This window comes from Anabrus simplex, chromosome 7 (assembly GCF_040414725.1).
Source record: "Anabrus simplex isolate iqAnaSimp1 chromosome 7, ASM4041472v1, whole genome shotgun sequence".
In the NCBI taxonomy this organism is placed as follows: Eukaryota; Metazoa; Arthropoda; class Insecta; order Orthoptera; family Tettigoniidae; genus Anabrus; species Anabrus simplex.
Window position 1 is genome coordinate 236691257 of NC_090271.1, and position 27517 is coordinate 236718773.

The window sequence follows — 27517 nt, forward strand, 5'->3', positions numbered from 1 at the left end:
TTTAAAAACAGTCACTAAATTTTGGATTTCTTGCCTTGTCTAGAATTTTGTCGTTGCCGGGACCAAACCTCCTATGTGTTAATATTTTAGGAGATATACTGACCCGCAGCACATGCATTATGAAGAGCGAGAATGCCTTGACAATATTCACACAATATTGCTCCTTAGATGACAGAACCTTAACGGCCAAAGTTTTAAGCTAAAATTTTTCACACAGGAGGTTTTTTCCCCGGCAGCGACGATTTGTCAGTGTACCTGACATTTCATTGTTATGAAAATTTTGTTATTTAAGAAAATATAACCTTCAGTTTAAGTTTTAAATTCTTTTCTTGACATTGTAGTTAGATCCATTCACCCCGGCACCTTCTTTCACCTCTGCGTTCCACGAAAAACCCCGGAACAGGAATAATTAGAAAATGTTAATACAAAGTTCAGTGCACGCCACTGAGTCTAGATTAAATTTCTTCTCCCCAGCGTCTATTACGACCTTTAGCAGTTGGAAGGAACGTTAAATGACCTTCTCATTATTCTTTTCTTGATTCGTTATACCCAAATAAGGAGCGCGCTTCAACTTATTAAAAATTTTCTTGGATTTTTTTCTTTTTACGGTAGGCCTATCTCTTCATCCTCTCGTTGTGTTCCTTTTTTACGTTGTTCAGTCTATCCTGTAGTCTATTTAGTCGGGTGAGCTTTACATAATATTTCGCCGCTGCCGGGACCAAACCTCCCATGTGAAATATTTTAGCTTAGAACTTTGGTCGGTAAGATTCTGTCGTCTAAGGTGCAATATTGTGTGCATGCTGTCAAGGCATTCTCGCACTTCTTAACGTATGTGCTGCGGGCCAGTATATCTCAAAAACTATTATCACATAGGAGGTGACGATTTGCATTTGTGAATTAAGGTTCTGAATTTTATTTTATATTGAATGGTTTCTTCATCAATGCCAATTTCATTGAGGTCTTCACTGATTTCTTTTAGCCAGTTATTGTGATTTTTCATTGCCGAGGCTAAGTTTAGAATTTTATTTGTGGGCCTGTTATTATCCATTCTTATTTAATTATGCTAAGTGACCATAAAATGTAATCGCCGATTCCTGATTGTGTCTGTGATTTTTCCTGTAACTTGAGTGATTTCATGTGATTTCTTTTTTCATCTAAATTCTATTTTCGCATTTTGGCCCTAAGATTTTCCTGAGGGTTTTTCTTTCTTCTTCTTCTTCGATCATCTTTTTTCGAGATTTGCCACCAATTATAATAGTTTCAGATGCATAAAGTGCTTCTGTTTTAACTATTGGGTCAAAATGTCGTAATTTTTCCTTTTTTGATAAGGGCCTAAATCTTTTTATTGTACCCGTTCCAAGTAATTTTGAAGGCTCTTTGAAGTTCTGCAATTCTTCCTTTGTTAGCTTGCTGATTTAACCCTGTTGGTTCAATTATTTATCCTACTGTACTGTAGATAAGCCTACTTAAATTTGTCTACTTGAATGATATTTTCGTATTTGGTGATTAAACGGTTGACTGTTGGAACCTGATCTAGTACCTTCCATAAACTTTGTCTTTTAATAATAATAATAATAATAATAATAATAATAATAATAATAATAATAATAATAATAATAATAATAATAATAATAATAATAATAGCCTCAGTGACTCAGGCGACAGCGCGGCGGTCTCTCATCGTTGGGTTCCGTGGTTCAAATCCCGCTCACTCCATGTTAGATTTGTGCTGGACAAAGCGGAGACGAGACAGGTTTTTCTCCGGGTACTCCGGTTTTCCCTGTCGTCTTTCATTCCAGCAACACTCTCTACAATCATTTCATTTCATCTGTCAGTCATTAGTCATTGCCCCAGAGGAGTGCGACAGGCCTCAGCAGCTGGCACAATTCCTATCCTCGCCGGAAGCTGGGGGCTTCATTTATCCCATCCCTGACCCGGTCGTTGACAGGAAAACAGCTTGTAGTTTTTCAATAATAATAATAATAATAATAATAATAATAATAATAATAATAATAATAATAATAATAATAATAATAATAATAATAATAATAATAGACTAATAATAATAGGCTGATAGCAAATCAAGGAATCCTTTGTGTAATTGACTAGAGTGGCAATGTACCGGTAGGCCAAAAATGTAAAATAAAAATATATTATTATTATTATTATTATTATTATTATTATTATTATTATTATTACTATATAACATCAATTTAGGAAGGCTCAGCTTGTGCCGGTAACTGGCTCGTCCTAAGAAAAGAGTCAACCTCTTGATTATGAAACTATAGGTACATAGACTATATCTACAAATATTTACAATAGAAATAATTACAACATATAGCCTACATTTATACAGTAATTATGCACAGATGATGTCGCTAAACAACTTCTTATCTCCCCGTTTTGGGAATCTGTTCTTCAGTATTACTGGAACTGGAACTTCATGCTGTTTGGCGTAAGTCAGAGGAAAAGTCGTTCCTAGAAACTTTCTCACAATGTGGCAGGTGCTCAGGAGGGTGGCTTTCTGCAGTTCAACGTATGTGTGATGATGCAGGTTTATTGCAGCCAGAGAGCTGTGCAAGCATTTTGGAATAACACCGGTACATTATATTAACTTACTATTGGAACTGTGGTGACTGATTTTAGTTTCCACATGCGTTGTATTTCTATTGTCAGTTCTGTGTATTTTGATATCTTTGTGGCTATTGTTGTTTGCAGATTGGAGGTGTTTGGACAAGCAATTTCTGTAAGGGATGCGGATCTTTTTGATTTATCGACTAGAATAATATCTTGCCTATTATTATTATTATTATTATTATTATTATTATTATTATTATTATTATTATTATTATTATTATTATTATTTACCGGTGTCTGGGGCGTGTTTGTTGTGATCCGCGAGTCGTGACGACTGTTCCACCACGGCCTCCTGGAGTGCCCGCATGCTGTCCATGGCCCCCTATTGGCCAGGCTCGACTCGGACCCGCCTGCCAAGCTATTGTCCAGCGTCCATCTGGCGTGACTCGCCCGCCATGTTCCATTGGCTATCAATATTAATTGGTTCCACTTGTGTAAGGCCTGCCTCGCATGACTCACACTTCCATGGCCTGCCGCTGATAATAATAGCAAGGACTTTTAAGAGCAATGTGCTCCTGATCGGCTATGGCATTAGCATTTATCGCGGTGAATTCGTGTTGCTACTTGAAAATGTAAATTTGTAGGAGCATATTTAGACTACTTTGTAAGAGATTCCTCTATCAGTTTACTGTTGTATCCTAGATAACTGGTGAAATGTGTTTGGGTTATTGCTGGTTTAGCTCAACGCTAGGTCGCCTGGTGGCCGTAACCGTTAGGGTGTCAAGTCCCCATGGTCTAGCACCCTGGTTAGCCGGTTCGAGTCCCACTGGTGGAAAAAATCACCATTAGAATGTTCGCCGGCAGAGCTGGAGAAGTGGTGGTAGACAATGTCTCATCACTAGATTTCATGTCCGGCTCCATGGCTAAGCGGTTAGCGTGCTGGCCTTAGGTCACAGGGGTCACGGGTTCGATTCCCGACAGGGTCGGCAATTTGTATCAGCATTGGTTCATTTCGCTGGCACAGGGGCTGGGTGTATGTGTTGTCTTCATCATCGTTTCATCCTCATCACGACGCGCAGGTCGCCTACGGGTGTCAAATATAAAGACCTCCAGCAGGTGAGCCCAACATGTCCTCGGACACTCCCGACACTAAAAGCCGTAAATAAATAACTTCAAACACTGGTTTGTCGGTTTAGATGGAATCACACTCTGGCTCCTTAGCTGAAGAAACAGCATAGTGGCTTTCTTTTCAGAAGGCTCTAGGCTCGATTCCCGGCCGGCTTTTAACCGTGTTTGTCTACCGAAACACGCAACAGTGAATATATTTCTCCGAATAGGGTTGGCGTCAGGAAGTACATTGGTCGTAAAACTGCGCTTAATCCACATTAGTACTGATGTTACATAATTGTGAAAAAGGCCAGCAAAGAAAGCAAAATCCCGACAGGATCACTGCACAAGAGACGTAGCCGAATCTGGCATGGTGCTTCTCGTATAGACTACATTCTTTCCTATTCTACCACATTAGGCTATCGATGCAAAAGGACACAGCGACTTTGTCCACCACTGTATGGGATTATGCTACCGGCACCAGAGTCCGGTTATGATGAAAGCACGTGATTCGTACAGTCGGCAAAAACATCAACGGGAATGCCACATACTTTAAATGATCCCTGTTCTCTGAGAGACGATGAACGGATAGGGCAAACGGATAAAATATCCAGCCACACAACCAGACCATCCCTCAGGAAACACCAGTCCATATTATGGCATACCTGTGTATTACAAGTGATGATTTTCTTTTTGACCGTATTTAATACCTGTGTATGACAATATAGGCATCTGAAAAGTGTACACAGAATGCTAGAGCGATTGTGGAGGCGTTGGCTGTCTTGAGCAAGCCCCTACACCGCCGGCTGCGCAGTAGCGTGTGAGTGGGGAAAAGATGTCCGTGCGCGTACCGCCATGTTGAGGGCACTCCTGAGCTCGCCGAGTAGATCGTATCTTACACACGCATGAAAACACCTGTCGATGTTATTGTTATTTCTGTGTCACGAGATAACACGGTAAAAACGAATGTTAACTAGGTTCATCGAAAATATTTTTAAAAGGAATCGCAATAGGAAACAGAAGATACGTACGGATATTCCCGTCAGTTCGCAAACCAAAAACGCTGTATTGCTACTTTTAAATCAAATACTTGTCAGAAGTTATATACAGGGATGTATTCCGAGGCAAATACACTACAGTGTATTTGTCCGAGGTCTGAAGTGGTAAAAATGGACCGTGAAGTGTGAAAGTCTGTGTGTGTTCTTTCACATTAATTCTCGGTAAATGTCCGACAATATATCATTAAGGCCTCAGGGAACCTTAGCCATTCCCAAGTAATTGACAATAAAAGACACAGCCTACACCAGCTACCGTAAACACATTAAAACTGAACACATTTTGCATTGTAATTGAACAATCTCCACTAACATGTTTTAAATTAAAAGAACAGTCAGCGAAAACAGAAAATCATTTTGTACCGGTAAGCCCTACATGAAATTGATAACCTTAAAAAGACCACGTAACTCACAAGCTTGTAATGAGCATTTTATAGACTTGGGACTAGTAAAAAAACTCGGAATACCATATTTAAGCATTCTTTTACTACGAAACAGGTGTGAAAACGGAGACATTAAAATTTACATGGTACTTATAAAGAATTGTTTAGATAATGATTATTAAACATTATACTGTAATTTGAAGCAATACATTGCCCTACATCAAGCTTTATCAACCATATTTTCCAGATTCTAGGCTCATGTTTTATTTTCAATTATTATTTTTCAGAATAACTGTTTGTACTTCTTAAGAATTATCTCTCAATAAATTAGAAAAAGGCCTTTGATTCCACCGTCCTATAGCCTGTTTAATTCACGATTATGGTAATTGAAAACAATGTCATAACATTTCGATTTCCACTCATGACAAGACATACCAGATCCCTTCTCATAGCGATCTGTATAATTAAAAGCTGCACAAGGGTTCACCATCCTTGTATAATTTTTCACTCCACATTTAAGGCCTAACGTAGGCCTTTAATATTGTCCATCAATTTAACGACTGCAAAAGCTCTCACTTATTCACTGAAAACATTTGGCAATATATTATCAGTCCTTCACATAACCCACTAACCGACACAATTCAATATGAAAATATGTAAGGAACTGTAAACATCATCACGTGCTAACAATGCATTTGAAGCTGAAGTGCCTACAGCATGGCGATGCGTGAATATGTTCAATATTCCTCATAGCATCAGCTCGCTCTGTGAGTCTAGATAAGTAATATTAAAGTCTTTGGTCTTGAGGTGGCAAGATTTTTGTCCCCATTTCAATAAACCTTTCCCTTCCGACAGGACCATTAGTCGGACACAACACTTGTCCGAAGCTGCTAGGTTCGGACTTCATAATAATATTTGTTTTACGCTCCATTAATGATTTATCTAGTTTTTTTTTCAGAAAAGCCAACGTGGCAGAATTTTGTTCTTTCACATGCCGGTGAATCTGTTAACACGAAGCTACGTATTAGAGCATCTGCAAATACCACCGGACTGAGCTGGTATCGAACCCATCATCTCGAGCTCTACCGTCTGAACTACTGAATTCGGCGTTCAGACTTCACTGCCGCTCGTACATCGGACCAGCGCTGAACAATTCAGAATATCTCAGGAACCACACATAAAATAGATCTATAAAATTATCTTGCTTACCTCAACAGCATTAACTAGTTCGATCTCAATGCCTTCAACCGTCATCATTGCTTCCACCTTATTGTCCCTTCCTAACAGTTCTAGGGTACATCACGTTGTACTCTACTGAGTTTGTCGGATCCAGATCTTCTGGACTTGGCCCTTGTTTTTTGTGTGCAGTGAAGATCTCGATCCATAGTAGGCCCAGACTAAACCCCGAACAATAACTACTGCATGGTACTGGAGTTCATACCGCACAAGACCGACCGCTTTAGCTTCGCGACATAATGGCTACCACCAATCACGCAATCCTTCGCTCATATCGATTCTGGTCACCGTTCAGTTGTTCGGCTCCATGGCTAAATGGTTAATGTGCTGGCCTTTGGTCACAGGGGTTCCGGATTCGATTCCCGGCAGGGTCGGGAATTTTAACCGTAATTGGTTCATTTCTCTGGCATGGGGGCTGGTTGTATGTGTCGTCTCCATCATCATTTCATCGTCACCACGACCCACAGGTCACCTACGGGCGTCAAATCAAAAGACCTGCATCTGGCGAGCCGAACTTGTCTTCGAACACTCCCGGCACTAAAAGCCATACGCCATTTCATTTTTTACCGTTCAGTTGTAGCCGATGCTCATGACCGCTTTTACACTTAGTAATCCCCTACTTTAGATAGGCTATGTAACTGACAGTAGCATAAAAATAATTAAAAAATCCGAATTTTACTGATTTTACTGTCGAGATTTTTAAAAGCCACGGAATGATCTTTTAATGCTGAAAACAAAGTTTGGGTCCCCATACTACGAAAGACTTAAAATTAAGCAATTTGCTCAAGTATGCCGAAAGTTGAAGAACTAAAGGACCCAGAAAGGTTTCAAATTGTGAGTCTCGGATTGCTCTATCAAACCATAAAACAACTTTCGAAAATCTCTTCCGGTGTAAATGCAGTTCCGAAAAACAGCCTAAAATCGTTTGTTTCTTTACTCGCTTTCTTTTTTATTCAAATCCAAGTCAAATTAATTTATTTACATGATTACTTATGTAATGTATTCCTTGGTTCAATAACCTCAGGCATTTTTTTTATTTTTTGAAATATGTCCACACCGAATGTACTGTAGTTATAAGGACGTAAGTGAAACTCTGCATTGACTCGCATTAGAGCTCGTAGTGGTGCGTAAGTGAAACAATGTACAGACTCACATTAGCGCTCTCAGCAGTAGAAAAAAGGCAGAAGCATACCAGAGTCTACTCCGTGAACTGCAAGGAAAAAGAGAAGAAATATTTCCTGAATTTTACGCTACAGATGCTATGATCAACAGAGAATGGATAAAAGCCAATTACGCACTGAGACACTTCATGACGCGTTTTGCTGTTCATGGTTTTCACCACGGTATCTGCGCGAGAGACATCTACCACCAACCGGATGAACTATGCGTGTGCAAACTTTGTGATAACCCATGTGACAGATATCACGTAATGACAAGTAAGCGCAGAGAAATATCTCTGACAAAATTCTGTGAAAATGCTTAAGAGTATGTCCTCTAATTATGCACATTGTGCGAAATTAAATTAATTAATAATCTAATCGACCGGATAACGATGACTACGAAATGGATTGTAATATTTAGGAATAAATAAAGAATACGGTATATCGTCGTTGCCGGGACAAATCCTCCTATGTGAAATATTTTAGCTTAGAACTTTGGCCGGTAAGGTTCTGTCATCTAAGGTGCAATATTTTGTGACAGTTGTCAAGGCATTCTCACTCTTCATAACGTATGTGCTGCGGGTCAGTATATCTCCAAAAATATTAACACATAGGAGGTTTCGTCCCGGCAGCGACGATATTTTATTTAACTAAAATTCGTAGCTCATATCCCTAGGATGTTTTAAACACTGAGTTGCTTACCTGAAGGGCTAGAATGTGGATTTGTTCGTAAAATGGAAATAAATTCCCAAAATACTGTGTTGCTCTCAGACTGGAATTTATCACTCACAATTGAAAATTTTTAGCCAAACTCAACCGCACAAGAATAGCCCGACAAAGAAATATTTAATTTGATAGCTTCATTCCGAAACACGAGAATATTCGTAAGGTGTGGATAACCCGGTGGCCGCACAATATTTAAAACAAGATGATTTTGTAAGAACGTCATCTTCTGCGGCGATTAGTACTTGTGCGGTGAAGTATCGTCGCCATAGCGAACGAGCGGCAGGTATTTTTCTGACCCTGCCTTACAGAACATTTTAGTTACGCCATCGGACTCTCACGGTCAGGAACCCTTCTCCTGTCCTACAAAAGTAGTGTTCTTTACTCGCAGAAAGTCTGGAACACAGAATGTATGACACAATATCATAGCAGAGATTTACCCACCCTTCATTGTATGATAAATCGCTTAGTTGAGTTTGGTGGGGAATTTGGCCTATAGTCCTATATTAACCGTTCCAAAACACAAATTAATTACGGTGTTTTCTAAATAGTCAATATGAAAAAATCTCACAATGAAAGGTCATATAGAGTAAGTGTCCTCTTTCAAATACTTGGGCACCATGCTGAACGACCAATCTGGTTCCAAACGAGAAATAAAATCTAAAATTGAGCAGGCCAGGAAACAATTCATTACCATGAAGAAATTCTTTGTAAGGTCGGATCTCAGTCTGCAGCTACGAATCCGCATGATCCAATGCTACATATTCCCTATTCTCCTATATGGATGTGAAAGCTGGACCCTGGAGCTAAGCACTGAAAAACGCATAGCCTACTTTCCTTTGAAATGTATCTGTATCGCCGTCTCTTGCGAATAAGATACCTTGGATATTGAAAGTTTCAAATGTGGAGGCCCTTTATTGGATGAAAAAGCAAACAGAACTGTTACTTATTAAAAATAAAGGAAAACACAATATATAGGGTATATTATGAGGGGCGAGCGGTGTCAGTTATTACAGCTACAGTAATTATTGAAGGAAAGATACAAGGGAGACAGACCGTTGGTAGACGGAGAAATTCTTTTTTTTTTTTGCTAGTTGTTTTACGTCGCACCGACACAGATAGGTCTTACGGCGACGATGGGACAGGAAAGGGCTAGGAGTGGGAAGGAAGCGGCCGTGGCCTTAATTAAGGTACAGCCGCAGCATTTGCCTGGTGTGAAAATGGGAAACCACGGAAAACCATTTTCAGGGCTGTCGACAGTGGGGTTTGAACCTACTATCTCCCGAATACTGGATACTGGCCGCACTTAAGCGACTGCAGCTATCGAGCTCGGTACGGAGAAATTCATGGCTAAAGGACATTCGAAGATGTCACAGATGTAGGTACATCAGAAGAAGCTTCTCATGCTGTATTGCCGAGATCAGAGTGGCTACGTGGATCACCATCCTCGGTGTGGAGATGGCGTCTTAAGAATAAGGTAGGAGATATATTCAAAAATGTCTGTTCCATTTATGAAAGGAACGTTCTATTTTCATGCAACTTTAACTGAGGATCCGTGTTATTTTCAGTCAGAAATTTGGATTACGCATGTTGCAGGTTTGAAGCAAATCGGCCCCCAATGAAATTTGGTGTTGCTCTAAAAATCTTGAACAGCATTGCCAACCAATAAATCTATGCTGGAGGAGCTCGGCATCACGATCTGACTGTCGGCGATATTAAAACAGCAGGTTCTCAGTTCTGAATAAACTCGGTGTCACGGGAAATATGCCTGGCAAGTGAGAGGTAGAATAAGCTCCTGCACTCTGGTGTGCTGCAACACTATCAAATATTCCTAACTAGTCTGACACAGAACTGAGGACGATGTAGGGAAATACATAGCACGATCACCAGTAGGCTTTTAAGGGAACTAGTCAAGTCAATGAAGGACTCCAAATTCGAACCGACACAGCGAGTAGAGTCGAAATAGTTTTAAACGGTTCCGAAGGGACCGCCAAACATGAGTCGTTATGGATGATAGTCTCACAAATTAGATTTATTTTGTTTTTGCTAAAAAAGTGTCATATCTGTAAATTTCAGGTTTCACACTTTCATGGTTAATTAAGAATTAAATTAAAACTTTAAAAAAGTAACGAAATTAAATAGTGCTCTATTTACAGTACAGTATTTGTGGAGTGGGACTTAGGGCAAACAACAAAATTAGCCCTAACGTAGAAAATCCTTCACATAACTCCGCCTCACTTAAAGTCGCCAGCGTACTCCGACTCTTGAAGTAGATACACAGGCCGCCTAAATAGCATAAGTTGATGTAAACAACTCCTAGATTTCCACAAATGAAAGGACTCTGAAATTCCTTGTAGACTAAAACTAAAAAATGATCTGTAATGTGATAGCAGGAGCCTCCGTGGCTCAGGCTGCATTGCGCCGGCCTCTCACCGCTGGATTCCGTGCTTCAAATCCCGGTCACTCCATGTGAGATTTGTGCTGGACAAAGCGGAGGCGGGGCAGGTTTTTCTCCGGGAACTCCCGTTTCCCCTGTCATATTCCAATTCATTCCAGCAACAGTCTCCATTATCATTTCGTTTCATCTGTCATTCATTAATCATTGCCCCAGAGGAGTGCGACAGGCTTTGGAAGCCGGCACAATTCACATCCTCGCCGCTAGATGGGGGCTTCATTCACTCCATTCCTGATCCGGTCGAATGACTGGAAATAGGCTGTGGATTTTCAATGTGATAGCTTTCGCTTGAAGAATAGGTCCACTAATCGGCAAATTATTTGTTCTTTGCTGCTTAAATCATCTACCGTACGTAAAGATTCTTCAATATCTTTGTGCTCAAACAATCTGGCTCGCTTGAGTTTAGAACACTTTTCTTCGGAAAGAGACTGTATTTTCTCTCTGTCCTTCCAAATTGTAGAAATCGTTCAGTGTAATACACCCAATTCCATCGCTATACTGACGTTTGTTTCCCCATTTTCCTAAACGTCATATTACGTGTGAATTTTCTTCCTTTTCTTTTGCGATATCTTTACAGCGATGCTTGCCTTGATTATTCAACAGACTTATTTCAGATCTACACTAATAAGCGTTAAACTTACATTATTGTCAACAATCCCCAAATACGTAACAAACAAAAATCCACATTGATGCGATACAAATGCGTCCTTATATACGGTATGCCGTAATAATGACGTCGTTCTAATCGATTTTTTAAATAAGTTACAGTGTTCATATAGGATTTAGACAAGACCGTTAGATTTCGCCGTTATATCCAAAAAACGTCATTAAAAGCGATGTCGCAATAAAGGGTTTTGCCTGTTTATCGAATAACTTCTCGTTGATCAAGAGTGTTAGGATGCCGCTAATCGCTTGTCACGTTGACACCATCGAGCATTTCCTGGCAGAGCAGACGGCTTGACGAAGATCGCACAGGGACCTTGTAGCAAGGAAACGGCGCATTGTTTACTTGTCACGCCACGTGAAAGCAGCTGTGGTGGATTTCACAGCTCTAGTCTAATTAATGATAGACACCTGATGAAACTTCCTCGTGGTACAGTCTCTTCAGCAAATAAGCTTCTTACCCTCAGCTTCAGCCTTTCACCATCTAATCTTATATTTTGGCCATGTGGTATTCCACTCGCTATCTCAAGTTCACCGTTTTAATTCCGGCTGAGGTGCTCAAAACTCCACGTCGTGGCGAACCCAGTTTTCATCCAACAAAATTAGCCCGACCATAGAAACTCCTTCACAGAGCTCCGCCTCGCTTAAAGACGCCAACGTACTCCGACTGTTGAAGTGGATACACTGACCACCTAAATAGCATCAGTTGATGTAAATAACTCCTAGATTTCCACAAATGAAAGGACTCTGAAATGTCCAGTAGACTAAAGCTAAAAAAAATGACCTGTAATGTGACAGCAGTCCGGCAGGAGCTAAGAAGTCACCTTTTTTAGTTGTGAGAATTAATATTAATAAATATCTAGACAAATTATAAAACGAAGGATGGTCCTCATGTATGCTACATGGAAAAATCGCCACTGCTGAATTTCTGATGTAAGTTTTCTGTTTAATATATTGGAACTTGAAAATAGGTGCAATGGGCCTTTCGAAGACTAAATTCATGTCAGCGTACTGGCCTTCGGTTCAGAGGGTCCCGGGTTCGATTCCCGGCCGGGTCGGGGATTTTAACCTTCATTGGTTAATTCCAATGGCCCGGGGGCTAGGTGTTTGTGTTGTCCTCAACATCCCTGCAACTCGCACACCACACATAACACTACCCTCCACCACAATAATACGCAGTTACCTACACATGGCAGATGCCGCCCACCCTCATCGGAGGGTCTGCCTTACAAGGGCTGCACCCGGCTAGAAATAGCCACACGAAATTAAATTAAATTAAAAATGTCAGTAAATAAGAATTCCAAGAGAATTCAAAGTCAGATTGATGATATAAAGCTGGAACAGGTAGATAATTCTCTCAGGATGGTAATATAGTAAGTGAGATTGAATCAAGGTGCAGTAATGCTAATCCAGTGAGCTCAACAGTATTCTGTAAGAAGGAAGTCAGCTCCCCAAGGAAGCTATCTTTACACCGGCTTGTTTTCAGACCAATTTTGCTGTACAGGAGTGAAAGCTGGATGGACTCAGCATATCTTATTCATAAGTTAGAAGTAACAGACATGAATGTAGCGATAATGATTGCTGGTACAAACAAGTGGGAATAGCCTAATGTAGGAGGGTACTCGGAATGAGGGAATAAAGGCTAAGTTAGGAATGAACTCGATGAATGAAGCTGTACGCATAAACCGGCTTCGGTGGTGGGGTCATTTAAGGTGAATGGAGGAGGATAGGTTCCCTAAGAAAATAATGGACTCTGTTATGGAGTGTAAGATAAGTAGAGGGAGACCAAGACAACGGTGGTTAGACTCAGTTTCTAACGATTTAAAGATAGGTATAGAACTAAATGAGGCCATAGCACTAGTTGCAAATAGAGGATTGTGGCGACGTTTAGTAAATTCAAAGAAGCTTACAGACTGAACGCTGAAAGGCATAACGGTCTATAGCCTAATGATGATGTATGTATTGAACCCATGACCTTGGACTAAAGGGTTCAGTATGTATGTATGTGTGTATGTATGTTTTATGTTCTGTGTAAGGACCTTGTACGTCTGGGCGAACTTACAATTCTCCGATGTTCTGACACCAGCTTGTAAACTGAAGACTTGGAATGTAAATCTTCCACTTTTTAAACTTATAGACTATTAGTAAAGCAGACTTGAAAGAAGATTGGTACGTAAGCTAGAGAAGAAAATGTAAGCATTCTCCCCTCAAAATCTAGTATTTAGTTTAAAAAACAGCTTAAATAAAAATTCGAAATTCCCTCTGTTGAAAGATGCAACATGTATAAAGAATGTAATGTAATATTTGGGAACCGTTTCTGAGATAAACGTTTATAAATAATATTAATTTAGCATTGTATATTTAGACTTGCTTAGCTGTCTCTACCAATATGTACAACTATTGTTAATTTATCTCATGTTGTATCTTCAAGATCACTCTGATAATTCTCGCCTCTCTCACAGCACCTTCTAGCTGATGTGTCGCATGTTTATCACAGTCATTTGAAATGCAATATACCACTACATTGCCGCATTTACTACAATTGCTACCTAACTACAATAATTGTCACATACATGCAATGAGTGAGGTGGGGGGGGGGGATAAAACGCTTAGTTTTCTTATTCCCTGAAAGTCGGAGGCAGGGAAGAAGATAATTTGTATGTTTAGCTTACAAGTCCACTGTTCGATTTCTTCTTCAGTAGTTGACATTCTACTGATAAGGACTGAGAAAGTAGCAGTCGTGTAAGTCATAGAAAACAGACCGACGGTGGGGTTGGAACTCACGATGTTCTGACAGCTACACGACCTCTGCTGGAGAGGACACGGCTTCATATCTGATTGAAACCAAGTGACTCAAAAAGTTGGAGAGCAAGTCATGCATGAAATTACTCACCAACACTTGAACAGACAAAGAAGAGTACTTACCGTCGTGAATCTTCTGGTCTTCGTTGCCATCCCGACCTCGCAACAGTCTGGAGATGGCGCTCACTGACGGGGCGTTGCTGCGGTCACAGAGGCCATCCTTGATCAGCCTAGGGGACCAAAATTATCATCTAACATTAAAACCTGAGTGTACTCAATTTACAGCAAAAGAATTATTAATAAATTTCTGAAAGGGTTATAAATGACTATTTGCAATATTTTGAAAACAGTAGGCCGATTCAACGTATCGTGTGAACATAATCACCTACTCAAAATCTTCCAGATTAGGGCCTAAGCCTAATAATCCAGTTTGAATAAGCGGCATTCCCTAGCGAGCATTATTATTATTATTATTATTATTATTATTATTATTATTATTATTATTATTATTATTATTATTATTATTATTATTATTATCCGACTCTTTGCCTGAATGGTCAGATTTGAGGCCTTCGGTTCAGAAGGTCCTGGGTTCGATTCCCGGCCGGGTCGGGGATCTTAATCGCCTCTGATTAATTCTTCTGGCTCGGGGACTGGTGGTTCGTGTTTGCCCCAACAATATCTTCTTCATATTCACACAACACACTACACTACCAACCATCATAGAAACACGCAATAGTGATTACCTCCCTCCATATAGGGTTCGCGTCAGGTAGGGCATCCGGCCGTAAAACAGGGCCAAATCCACATGTGTTATACAGTTCGCACCCGCGACGCAATAGATGTAGAAAAAGCGGTATAATAATCATAAAGAAGAACACCAGAATCAATATGTCTGCCAAAACATGTAGGCTATAAATAAATTAATAAACAGTGAATAATAATAATAATATAAAATGCCAGGCTAGGAGACTCAGACGATAGAGCTCTAGCTTTCTGAGTGCAATGTGGCAAGTCCGATTCCGGTGGTATTTGAAATTTCTGAAATAGGCTACGTTAGTCTCGTGCCAGTAGATTTAGCAGCACTTTAAACAACTCCCACAACAACAAATTCTGGCACTTCACCGCCTCCGAAAAACTGTAATAATTGTTAGTGGGATCATAAACCCTAACAAGTTCTTAATAATAATAATAATAATAATAATAATAATAATAATAATAATAATAATAATAATAATAATAATAATAAGTACCGGGCGAGTTGGCCGTGCGCGTAGAGGCGCGCGGCTGTGAGCTTGCATCCGGGAGATAGTAGGTTCGAATCCCACTATCGGCAGCCCTGAAAATGGTTTTCCGTGGTTTCCCATTTTCACACCAGGCAAATGCTGGGGCTGTACCTTAATTAAGGCCACGGCCGCTTCCTTCCAACTCCTAGCCATTTCCTATCCCATCGTCGCCATAAGACCTATCTGTGTCGGTGCGACGTAAAGCCCCTAGCAAAAAAATAATAAGTGACTTACAAAATTCTTTCATCTTGCCTTTTGAAGAGAACGCAAGAACAACTTGAACAAAGTATTGGCGAATATCAAGCAGGCTTCCGCCCTGGTCGCTCGTGTGCAGAACAAATATTCAACTTGAAGGCAACACTTAAATACAGAGCATTGAGGAACAAACCGGTCATCTGCATTTTTTGTTGACTTCAGGAAAGCGTACGACTCGGTTGATCGACAGTCTCTCTTCGTTATTCTTGAGGAACTGGGGCTTGATTCCAGGACCCTCAACCTCATCAAGGCAACACTCACTGACACTATCTCCAAAGTTAAATTCATGGGGGAGATCTCTGAACCATTCCCGATTAAAACTGGCGTCCGACAAGGTGACGGCTTATCTCCGCTTCTTTTCAACCTCGTCCTAGACAAAGTCATCCGCGAGTGGGAAAAGGTATTGAAAGACATGGGATACTGGCGTCCCATACGACTAGGACGACCCAAAGACAGTATTGATATATCATGCCTCGCTTTTGCAGATGACCTGGCCATACTTACAGATGATGTATGCACAGCCGTTAAACAAATTGAAACCCTTAGCGAATGTGCTGGAAAGGTTCGCCTACAAATTTCCTTTGAAAAGACCAAGTTCTTCTGCTCTAAACTCGACATCCAAAATTTGAACACGACACATGGGCAAATCAACCGAGTACCACACTTCAAGTACTTGGGAGAAATACTTGAACCAACGGGAGGCGAGAAGGCTGCCCAGAAAATTCGCCTACAAAAATTTCGGAAAGCCTACGGTAGGGTTCACAACATGTACAATAAAAAGTGCTTGTCCCGCCATGCAAAGATCAGACACTTTAATACAGTAATAAAGCCTGAAGTCTTATATGCCAGCGAGACCCTTACACTAAACGGGAAAGGTGACCTAGAAAATATTTTAAAAGAAGAAAGAAGAATCCTGAGGAAAATTCTCGGCCCCCGAAAAACAGAAGATGGATATAGACTGAGGTCACGCAAAGAGACAGAAGAGCATTCCAACATTGCAGCAGACATCCGTAAAAGACGTCTGAAATTCTATGGGCACGTCCACAGATTGCCGACAAGTAGACTGACACACAAGATTCTCACCTACATAGAACATCTAAAAAATATTCCATGGGTACTAGAAGTGACGAAGGATCTGGAAAAAGCCCAGATAAACCCAAATGACACCGCGGACAGAAACCTTTATAGGAAAAAAATTAATGGATGGAAAGTGCAACCAGAGAACGAAGTGAAAAAGAAGACTGGAGCAAAGTGGACAGAAGAACGAAAAAGGATCCACGGAGAAAGGATGAGAGCTGTTTGGCAACTCAGAAAACAGAATCGTTAGAGCTTTGAGTGATCCATTGGGTCCATACGCACAAAGTAATAATAATAATAATAACAATAATAATAATAATAATAATAATAATAATAATAATAATAATAATAATAATAATAATGTGGCGTTAGCTATCGTGTTCACACGTTTTGATTTAAGGCCCTTTAAACCGCCCGCGTGTAAATTTCCATGTTTGGTTTACTCTACCAGATTTCAGAGGTACGGGCCTCCTCTGTGGATAAGAGATCTCTGTATCGCAAGATCGCAGGTTCAAACCCGGCAGAGGTAGTCGATCGGATATTCGGAGGGCGGAAACAGTGTCAGTGAACCCATCAAGTCGTACTAACTCCGGTGTTTACTCAACAACATTAGCATAACTCAGCCTTAGTTACACTAGCAAATCACCGGACGAGTTGGCCGTGCGGTTAGGGGCGCGCAGCTGTGTTCTTGCATAGGGAGATAGTGGGTTCGAACCCCACTGTCGGCAGCCCTGGAGCTGTGCCTCAATTAAGGCCACGGCCGCTTCTTCCCACTCCTAGACCTTTCCTATATCTTCGCCATAAGACCTGTCTGTGTCGGTGCGACGTAAAGCCATTTGTAAAAAGATACACTAAACAAATCGTCGCTGTGCGAGAAATACCACGTACCTGACAATGCTCGTCCTATCCATTATTTCCTTAAGACTGGTCACGTCTCCCAGCCGCGTATGGATATTTAGTCCATCACAACAATATTCGTTGTGTTCCTGTACCGCACTTCACCGTATGTTTGCATGACTTATTTACGCACTCCTACAGTATAATACTTAAGATTAATTTTCCTTTAGACATTAGCGTACGAAAATGAACACAACGAACTGATGGACTGCATATCCATATGTGGCCGGGAGACGTAACCAATCTCAAGGCAAATAATGGTTAGGAAGAGAATTTTGTGACATGACCTTTTGCTCGAAAAGCGACGAATTCTCGTTGAGTTTATATTCCTGTGCGCAAGTGTAAAGGAAAATGAACCGTACCGTACTGCACTGTAGGAATGTGTGTTTACATGAATGGCGTATTGAGGCACTCCTACAGCATTGTGTATTTAGGGTTCACTTTCCTTTACACTTTAGCATAGGAGAATAAACCCAACGATGATAAGCAGGATCCGAGGATAAGAGGTCCTGTATTTTGAGGGAGAGGAATTATTGTGACATGGTGGATAGGTTGAGATGTAATATTTTTGAGACAGGCTGTGTAAGAAGAACGATGTCCTGTAGCAATCCAGAACGATTGATGAATATAAAGATTGTCAGTTCCAAGTGGGCGCGTTGTAACGCCTATTTTAAGTACAAGTCGATGTTTCTCCCATGATTAATATTTTATGTAAGACTGTAGGTAACCCCAATTAAGTCTAAGTGACGGTTCTGTTTGATAACAGCTAAGTGCACTTTTGATAGCTGACCTCACGAACAAAATACCCACTGATACACGGTCAAGATAATAATTATTGCAAACTGAATTCTATTCTGTATCTTTACGAGACGAAAATATCACTGACTAGAAACATTGCGGGTGTGAAAAATGAATTTTATTAGAATGAGAGTTTAGTTTGCGTGTAGGTAGACAGATTTATAATTGTAGTCGTAATTATAGAAATTTGAAAAGATTTCCTTTTATTTCTGATACTGTGTACTTGTAATTTAACAAATTTAACGACGTAATTGTTTCATAACCTGAAAGTTTGTTTAGTAAGAACATTTTCAAGTGAGTTATCACTTTTCTTTAACTTCAGTGTTTGGCATTCCTTCTAAATGCAGAATGAATGAATGTTTTCCTGCATTTCACAGTTTTTGCTCCTTCAGGACGACGTAACGTAAGATCCCCTCGGATCAGGTGTTGCTCGTTCCTTCTGAACATCTGTTTGGGGTGATGCATGTTTCAGCATCGGGACTGCTCTGTAATTTAAGGGTGTCACGAGATGACGATACTGGTGCAATTTAATTTTTTATTGTGAACATTGCTGTTAACTTGTAATGAACACAATGTTTTCAAGTAACATTTCGCAACCTATCCAAAGCAACTGACAGTCCATTTGGTTCGATTAAGGGTTCATTCGGGGGATGTTCCAATATCCGATAGAATCGTAGACTGGTGGATGATAACCTTAATTAAATGTAAATCTGGAATTCTACTTGTTGAAGGTCAGATTTTTCACGGATCGTGTAGATTAAATCTCAGTTATCGTTTGGATCAATGGTGCCCGATTTTCAGGTTTTATTCTCGTTTTCTGGTTTTTGCTCTTCACGAATTCTACATTCCGTTTTCATTCTTTGGAAGACAATCATAAACAATGCCAATAAAACTTTACCACTCACGTTATGAATTGTGACTGCGTTAAAACATGTTCTGAAAATTTTAAGTGACTTTTCTTGCCAATCTAATTAATGACTTATCGTGATTTAAATTGAATAAATATTTTAGCAAGCACATTTTTGCTCCTCATTTGAAGTAGTTATGCTCTCCTCTGAACCCTATCGTTTGGTCGATGAAGTGACAGAAAAAACTCGCAACGACCATAAGATCCAAGTGTACAATATTGCTCTACTGAAGCAGCCGAGACAGACGACCAACGATGGAACGATATGTTCAAGGGTTCACTATGTCGATAAAAGAACTTGCGACATACTTCGAGGACTACGACCACACTGATTTCCGCATACATTTTAGGTTATCTAAAGCTTCGACATTGTCTGTGTTATCCATGATCGAACATAACCTGGAATTCCCAACACATAGGCAGGCCTAAGATGAATTCTTGATTATATCTTGTACGGTACACGATTGAAAGACTTTTTAATGATGAATGAAAGAATACTGTGTTATGTTTGGAGTGAAATATATAGACTATCATTTATTTTCTTATTCTCGACGATGTTAATACTTTCTGCGTCCAAATTCAGTAATAGTTTATTCTCTTAAGTCATACTAGGCTTCCTTCTTCGTTTCTGCTCAAGAGCAAACATTATTTAAGATCAATTATTTGCAAACCCCGAATGAAATTAAAACTTGTTTATATTTCGATAGTGGCAGCACGTAGTCATTTGTTTTCAGTGCGTTAGTATGAAAAATTTAAGGTTCAGAAACGAAAGTTAGTTTTGGTAAACCGAGCTCGATAGCTGCAGTCGCTTAAGTGCGGCCAGTATTCAGTATTCGGGAGATAGTAGGTTCGAACCCCACTGTCAGCAGCCCTGAAGATGGTTTTCCGTGGTTTCCCATTTTCACACTAGGCAAATGCTGGGGCTGTACCTTGATTAAGGCCACGGCCACTTCCTTCCCACTCCTAGCCCTTTCTTGTCCCATCGTCGCCGTAAGACCTATCTGTGTCGGTGCGACGTAAAACAACTAGCAAAAAGTTTTGGTAAACCGAGGTAATAAATTCCGTGGTGAGTGTTGTCCGAAATAATGACATCCGAGCTTTGGAAATTTAAGATAACAGAAAAAGTAACTGACGTTGGTGAATACGGCCTTAAGGAGAATACTGGATAGGTAGAACATTGTCAGATACGCGCTACTGCTCCTGCAGCGACGAAATGCAATAACCTCGAACTAAGAAAACATAGTCTACGTTAACTGATAAACTTCGTAGCAATTGTAGGACAGTTCATGTTATGGTGGAAGCTCGTTTCTACGGTGGTAGCTTCTTTAAATGATTTACGGAACCTCACTCCAAGGCTTAATGTGTAACATGTCGCAAACCACTGGTTACCACACTGGGGGGCGCGCACCACTATGGAAGTTGCGGTGATCAAGGGAGGGGCGGGGGGTGGATTTGTAAGAAATAAAGAAACATGTGAGCTGATAGAGAAATCCAGGCGGCATTAAAACTAATGAGTGAGGGTTCATGTGTTCAGCTCTATGGCTACATGGTTAACGATCTGGCCTTTGGTCACAGGGGTACCGAGTTCGATTCCCGGCAGGGTCAGGAATTTTAACCATAACTGGTTAATTTCACTGGCACGGGGCTGGGTGTATGTGTCTTCTTCATCATAATTTTCATCTTCATCACGACGCGCAGGTCGCCTACGGGAGTCAAATAAAAAGACTACATCTGGCGAGCCGAACTTGTCCTCGGACACTCCCGGCACTAAAAGCCATACGCCATTTCCTTTCATTTCAGGGTTCATATTTTCATCGGACATCCAATAGATATTTTTCCACTTCACACATGTTATAGGGTATGGCGCATTCTTTCGATATGTCTCTTCCAATTTTGTCTACTTACTGAGACACAGACTCGATTCTTAAAGTCAAATCTATATAACTTACCGTATTAAAAATGTTTTAAAGAGTTTCGTCCAGCCAGTCCGTCCGTTCTAGTGGACCGATTTGCTTCATTTCTGTTTCCTTCTCTACGGATTTACCTGCCGGTGAATTAACAGGCATTGATAGGTCTCTTAAGTTCGGTCAAGTTTGAGTGATCCCAAAATCAAGTCACTAAATGTTCACACCAATAATAGCGGGCGGAGGATTTTGGTCATTTAGAGTTCCTATAGTGTAATAAACTTAACGTTGAATCAAAATACGTAATTTTATGTGATTATTTATTAAATACAGAAAACTTGACACACAAAAATTATTAAATGAACACGTTTTATAAGAAATGAATTTTATAACACGACATATTCAAATAAACCCTTAAAATTACGAATGTGGGTTACTTACATCGCAAAGAAACTAGAACTACCAAGAAAATAAATAAAATAAGACGTATAAATGTAAAAAAAGGCATGAAGACACATGATATATATTTCACACTATCACTAACCGTTCATCAATATGACGACACCCACCCAATTATTACAAGAATGAGCAAAGATATCAACAATCGCACATGCCACAGTCAATAACTGCTCGAAAAAATTCATCTACACAAAATGGCGGCAGGCACGCATGCGCGGAAGGCAATAAACTATACCGTTCTGCTACCTATCGTTGTAAAATTTACGAAGGGTTAGTGTTCGAGGGTTAAAAGTTTTACGACAAGCAACAAGTGGTCACCAGAATCAGGAATTGATAATAATAATAATAATAATAATAATAATAATAATAATAATAATAATAATAATAATAATACAATTGAAGACACTGTTATCTCTTACATACAATTATTATATCAAGAGGACACTTCAGAAGAATCTCAGTCAGCACATGTTACAATGGACAACCAGATATTGTTCCAAATTTTGAACAGTAAAACTTAGCCTGTTGACGGCTAATATATTTTTAAATTGAAAAAATGACCTTTCCATTTCGCATTTCGTCAGCAGCCTGGCAGCCTAAGCATCCTTACAAACGGGATTCCTTTGCATTATATTGTAAAATTTGGCACTGATCTCATCTCGCCTCTACCTCACGAACAATCCCTGCAGCTTTTCACAAGAGGTCATTCTCTCTCTTCCAGGTGCTTTATTTTGGCGGGTAGCTGTTCAAACTTGGAAGAAATGTACGTGAGAACGCTGGAAATCTTGGGGTTGGCCAGTTCAGGGTGCAGATTCAAGGCCAGCTCACTCCAAGCAGAATCAGAAGACAGAAAAAACGCTGTTGTCCTTTAATCACATTTAAGTGCCTGTCTTTGGTAGCTACCTGCAAAGAATGCCTGCTTTCAGCGGTTATCTGGTAAAGAAAACTAACGAAGTAGTGATGAGTGGAAAAAATACGATTTAAAACTTAATATTTGACATTTTAGGCGTTTAACTTGCTAATATTTTCAAAATAGGCATTTAAGCACGAAATAGGCATTTATTGGCACTATAAAACCTATGAAATGAAATGGCGTATGGCTTTTAGTGCGGGAGTGTCCGAGGACATGTTCGGCTCGCCAGGTGCAGGTCTTTTGATTTTACACCCGTAGGTGACCGGCGCGTCGTGATGAGGATGAAATGATGTTGAAGACGACACATACACCCAGCCCCCGTCTCAGCGAAATTAACCAATCATGGTTAAAATTCCCAACTCTGCCGGGAATTGAACCCGGGGCCCCTGTGACCAAAGGACAGCACTCTAACCATTTGGCCACGGAGCTGGACTATAAAACCTATGTATTTCCTTCACAAATCGAGTGAAACAGATTTTAGACTTATGAGCCTACAATTTTGGCTGGAGGTTAATAATATTTTTTGCTAGTTGCTTTACGTCGCACCGACACAGATAGGTCTTATGGCGACGATGGGACTGGGAAGGGCTAGGAGTGGGAAGGAAGCAGCCGTGGCCTTAATTAAGGTACAGCCCCAGCATTTTCCTGGTGTGAAAATGGGAAACCACGGAAAACCATCTTCAGGGCTGCCGACAGTGGGGTTCGAACCTACTATCTCCCGAATACTGGACACTGGCCGCAATTAAGCGACTGCAGCTATCGAGCTCGCTGGAGGATAATAATGGGCATTTATGACGAAATCCTCGCCTTAGTTACAGGCTAAACAGTGTTAAGAACAGTTCGATCAACCGACTGGGAACAAGCTCGCCGTCTAGACCATGTCCTCTTTAAGAAATTACATTATATATTCCAAGCCCGTTGTACGAATCGGAATTGTGCGAAAAGACCTCACTTAAGTAGCAGGTTGTACTCCTACACTAAGATGATGTTGAAGTGACGAGTTGAAAGGAAGGGAGAGAGACCCGTCCTCTTGTACAGCTACCCATCAAATTTTATGACGCCTTCGCGCCTTGTAAATCAACTCGAAGGAGCCTCCGATACCTGCCCTGTCCTTGAGATAGCTCGTCTCGCCCTTCGTGAGCATTGACAAACATCACTGAAGTTGTCACGCAAGATTTATCGACATTCATTGCGAAGTAGACTATAATGTAACTTAAGTCAGCGCAGGGGCACGTTTGTAACCTCACTACTAATATTACTAGGCCTACTCGTTACTGGGTTCACTGCAAAAGGCGGCTCACGATAATTTTACTAAAGAATGACGTTTAAGGGGGGACCAACACCTGTGACCGACCAAAAATGCTAGTTTTGAATTTATTTTTAATTTAAAATTGAACTTTTCTCTTTATCACAGTGCTAAATTTTGGTTTATTTTGGTTAATAGGCCTATCTCCAATGCATTCGCAGTTACAATAAAAAGCCCTGTTACCGACCCTTCATCGGTAAGTTCACGACACGCAGAAAGACCTGCACCTGGCGAGCCGAACCCGTCCTGGGATATCCCGGCACTAAAAACCATACGACATTTCATTTCATCGGTAAGTTTGTCGCTCGTTTCGCCGTAACTTTTGTTTTTCAGAACCGTTCCCCTGATAACTCTGAAAGTTTTTATATCAAGATGAAATTTCGCATGCATGTATATTTGATAGATAAAAAGAAGATATATTAGAATTAAGTTATTGAGCTAGCTTCATTGGTTAAGTTTAAAAAATTCAAATTCAAACTAATAAAAAAATGATTAATTGAAAATGACTTCATGAAAAAATAATATACTTGATGAACTTCACTAATTTTACTGTAGTACGTGTTGTAGCTATGACGTTACTAATCAGAATAAAAGAGAATCATAGAAAAATAGGCCTATTGAAGTGTTCGGAAATTTTCAGGGAAACAGCAAAATACTGGCCATGTTACATCGCCATATTGAATAATTAATTGTATATAATGGCATAGGTTTATATAATTTCTAAATATGTAGACATAGTATTAAGGAATAATGTCTTTGTCATGGAGCCTCCGTGGCTCAGACGGCATCGCGTCGGGCTCTCACCGCTGGATACCATGGTTCAAATCCCGGTCATTCCATGTGAGATTTGTGCTGGACAAAGCGGAGGCGGGACAGGTTTTTCTCCGGGTACTCCAGTTTTCCCTGTCAGCTTTCATTCTAGCAACACTCTCCATTCTCATTTCATAGCATCTATCAGTCATTAATAATCATCTTGGGAGTGGCGACCCCATTGTAATACTAGCCTATATATGTTTCATTCATTACATTCCTGACCCGGTCTAAGACTGGAAAACAGGTTGTAGGTTTTCATTTTCAATGTGTTTGTCGTACTTTTACCTTTAGTATTCATTTCCATTGCTACGAAAAAAAAAGTTTTCTATGTTCAGAAGTGTAGATTCCCTCTTAATTCAGGGGCTGACCCCATCACTGAAGTAGGCTCATACATTGACATCATTCCGAACTTACCCTTTATTCTTCACTGCGAGTGTAATCTTGCCACTAATAATGTTATTTGCTTTACGACCCACTAACCACTTTTACGGTTTTCGGAATTTAGTCCCGCAGGAGTTGTTTTACGTATCAATAAATCTACCGGTGCCAGGCTGACGTAATTGAGCACCTTCAAATACCACTCGACTGTGCCAGGATCGAACCTGCCAAGTTGGGGTCAGAAGGCCAGCGCCTCAACCGGCTGAGCCACTCAACACGACAACTCTTGCCGCTGTTCCCACTTATTTGTACCAGTAGAATCCACCTACCATCACTTCCGTGCAGCGAAGTCAGTTCGAAGGGATATCTTCGTCTGTGAATTCAATGTAATTTAATTTGCTTTGAAAATGAAAAAGTTAGCCCAGGATTTTAGCGTAATGTATATTTGCTTGTCATTGTTGTTATTGTTGTTTGAGTCATCAGTCCATAGACTGGTTTGATGCAGCTCTCCATACCACCCTATCCTGTGCTAACCTTTTCATTTCTACGTAACTACTGCATCCTACATCTGCTCTAATCTGCTTGTCATGTTCAAACCTTGGTCTACCCCTACTTTTCATACCACCTACACTTCCTTCAAAAACCAACTGCACGAGTCCTGGGTGTCTTAAGATGTGTCCTATCATTCTATCTCTCCTTCTTGTCAAATTTAGCCAAATCGATCTCCTCTCACCAATTCGATTCGGTATCTCTTCATTCGTGATTCGATCTATCCATCTCACCTTCAGCATTCTTCTGTAACACCACATTTCAAAAGCTTCTATTCTCTTTCTTTCTGGGCGAGTTATCGTCCGTGTTTCACTTCCATACAATGCCACGCTCCACACGAAAGTCTTCAAAAACATCTTTCTAATTCCTATATCAATGTTTGAAGTGAGCAAATTTCATTTCTTAAGAAAGCTCTTCCTTGCTTGTGCTAGTCTGCATTTTATGTCCTCCTTACTTTTGCCATCGTTTGTTATTTTACTACCCAAGTAACAATATTCATCTACTTCCTTTAAGACTTCGTTTCCTAATCTAATATTTCGTCGTTGCCGGGACAAAACCTCCTATGTGATAATATTTTTGGAGATATACTGACCCGCAGCACATACATTATGGAGAGCGAGAATGCCTTGACAATATTCATACAATATTGAACCGTAGATGACAGAACCTTACCAGCCAAAGTTCTAAGCTAAAATATTTCACATAAGAGGTTTTGTCCCGGCAGCGACAATTTCCTGCATCACCTCCCTTCGTACGACTTGCTTGCTTGCCATATCGTCCTATATTGGCGTCTTCACACTTCCTTTCTTCATCATCTTTTATTTTAATATATCCACGTTTCAATCATTTATCTACTGCGGTTACTGTGCGTCACAACAAAATTAAAAATTTAACTAAACTGAACGTAAATTAAACTAAAATGCGAAATTACATTGTATAGGATTTTGGGCTTATGCCGTGTCAAGAAAATAAAGTGAAATTATTTACGTTTCGCAGAGAACTATGCTCCGAGTCGTCAGAAGAAAATCTGGTCTGTCCACGAGAAGCATTTCACCTTATTTTATTGACACAGACAGTGGAACACCTTGCATTTGAGTGTCCTTTACGTAGTTACAGAGGCTCTATTGAGGACTTAAACTGTGTCTCAAACGAAGCTCTTCTCTGGCTATTAAATTTTGACATGGAACTTTAGTTACGAGCTTGAGATGGTAGTTGTATATATTGTAAATAATATTGTATTCATCATACGCTAAATAAATAAATTGACACGGCATAAGCCCAAAAGCCTATACAATATCATGTCTATACGTACGGGTCGTGAAAGCATTGGCAACATTAAAATGAGAAAATTATCGATCATCCATTTATATCAGTAGAATGTTATAAACGAAAGTTTGCCAGACTAGCATTTAGAATTTAAACAAAGCATTTCAGAGGTAATCCTAATTCCTAATGTAGAACTAAAAAGTTCTAGTATTTATGGCTTTCTTGCTCAACTCCATACTACGGAGAGGCCGTTTTCTAACGGACTGGAAACACCCGAAAATAACTGTCATCTTGAAACACAGTCTGAACAGTTTCTGCCAGGACTGGGTAAACTTCTTGAGAAAGCCACACACATGAGGATTATGATATTTCTCAGCTGGACATGGGCCATCCCTCCACATCAGAGCTCATCTGCTCCTTCGATTAACTGAACCTAATCGTGGATTCGAAGCAAGAGAGGGCACAGTAGCAGCGTATCTGGAATAACACAGGCATTTAATTGTGTCTGGTGGGTAACAGCGCAGCATTTCTCTGTATTTGGATAAGTT

The 27517-nt window shown here is 40.2% G+C and overlaps 1 protein-coding gene across 1 annotated transcript in view; it reads right to left on the reverse strand.

Moving 5' to 3' along the window:
• The window catches only part of LOC136877792 (protein gooseberry-like), a 187586-nt gene that overhangs the window by 76591 nt on the left and 83478 nt on the right, over positions 1–27517 (reverse strand). The window contains exon 3 of the mRNA XM_067151998.2: positions 14285–14391. Coding sequence (XP_067008099.1) covers positions 14285–14391 — 107 coding nt within the window. The remainder of the gene's footprint in view (positions 1–14284; positions 14392–27517) is intronic.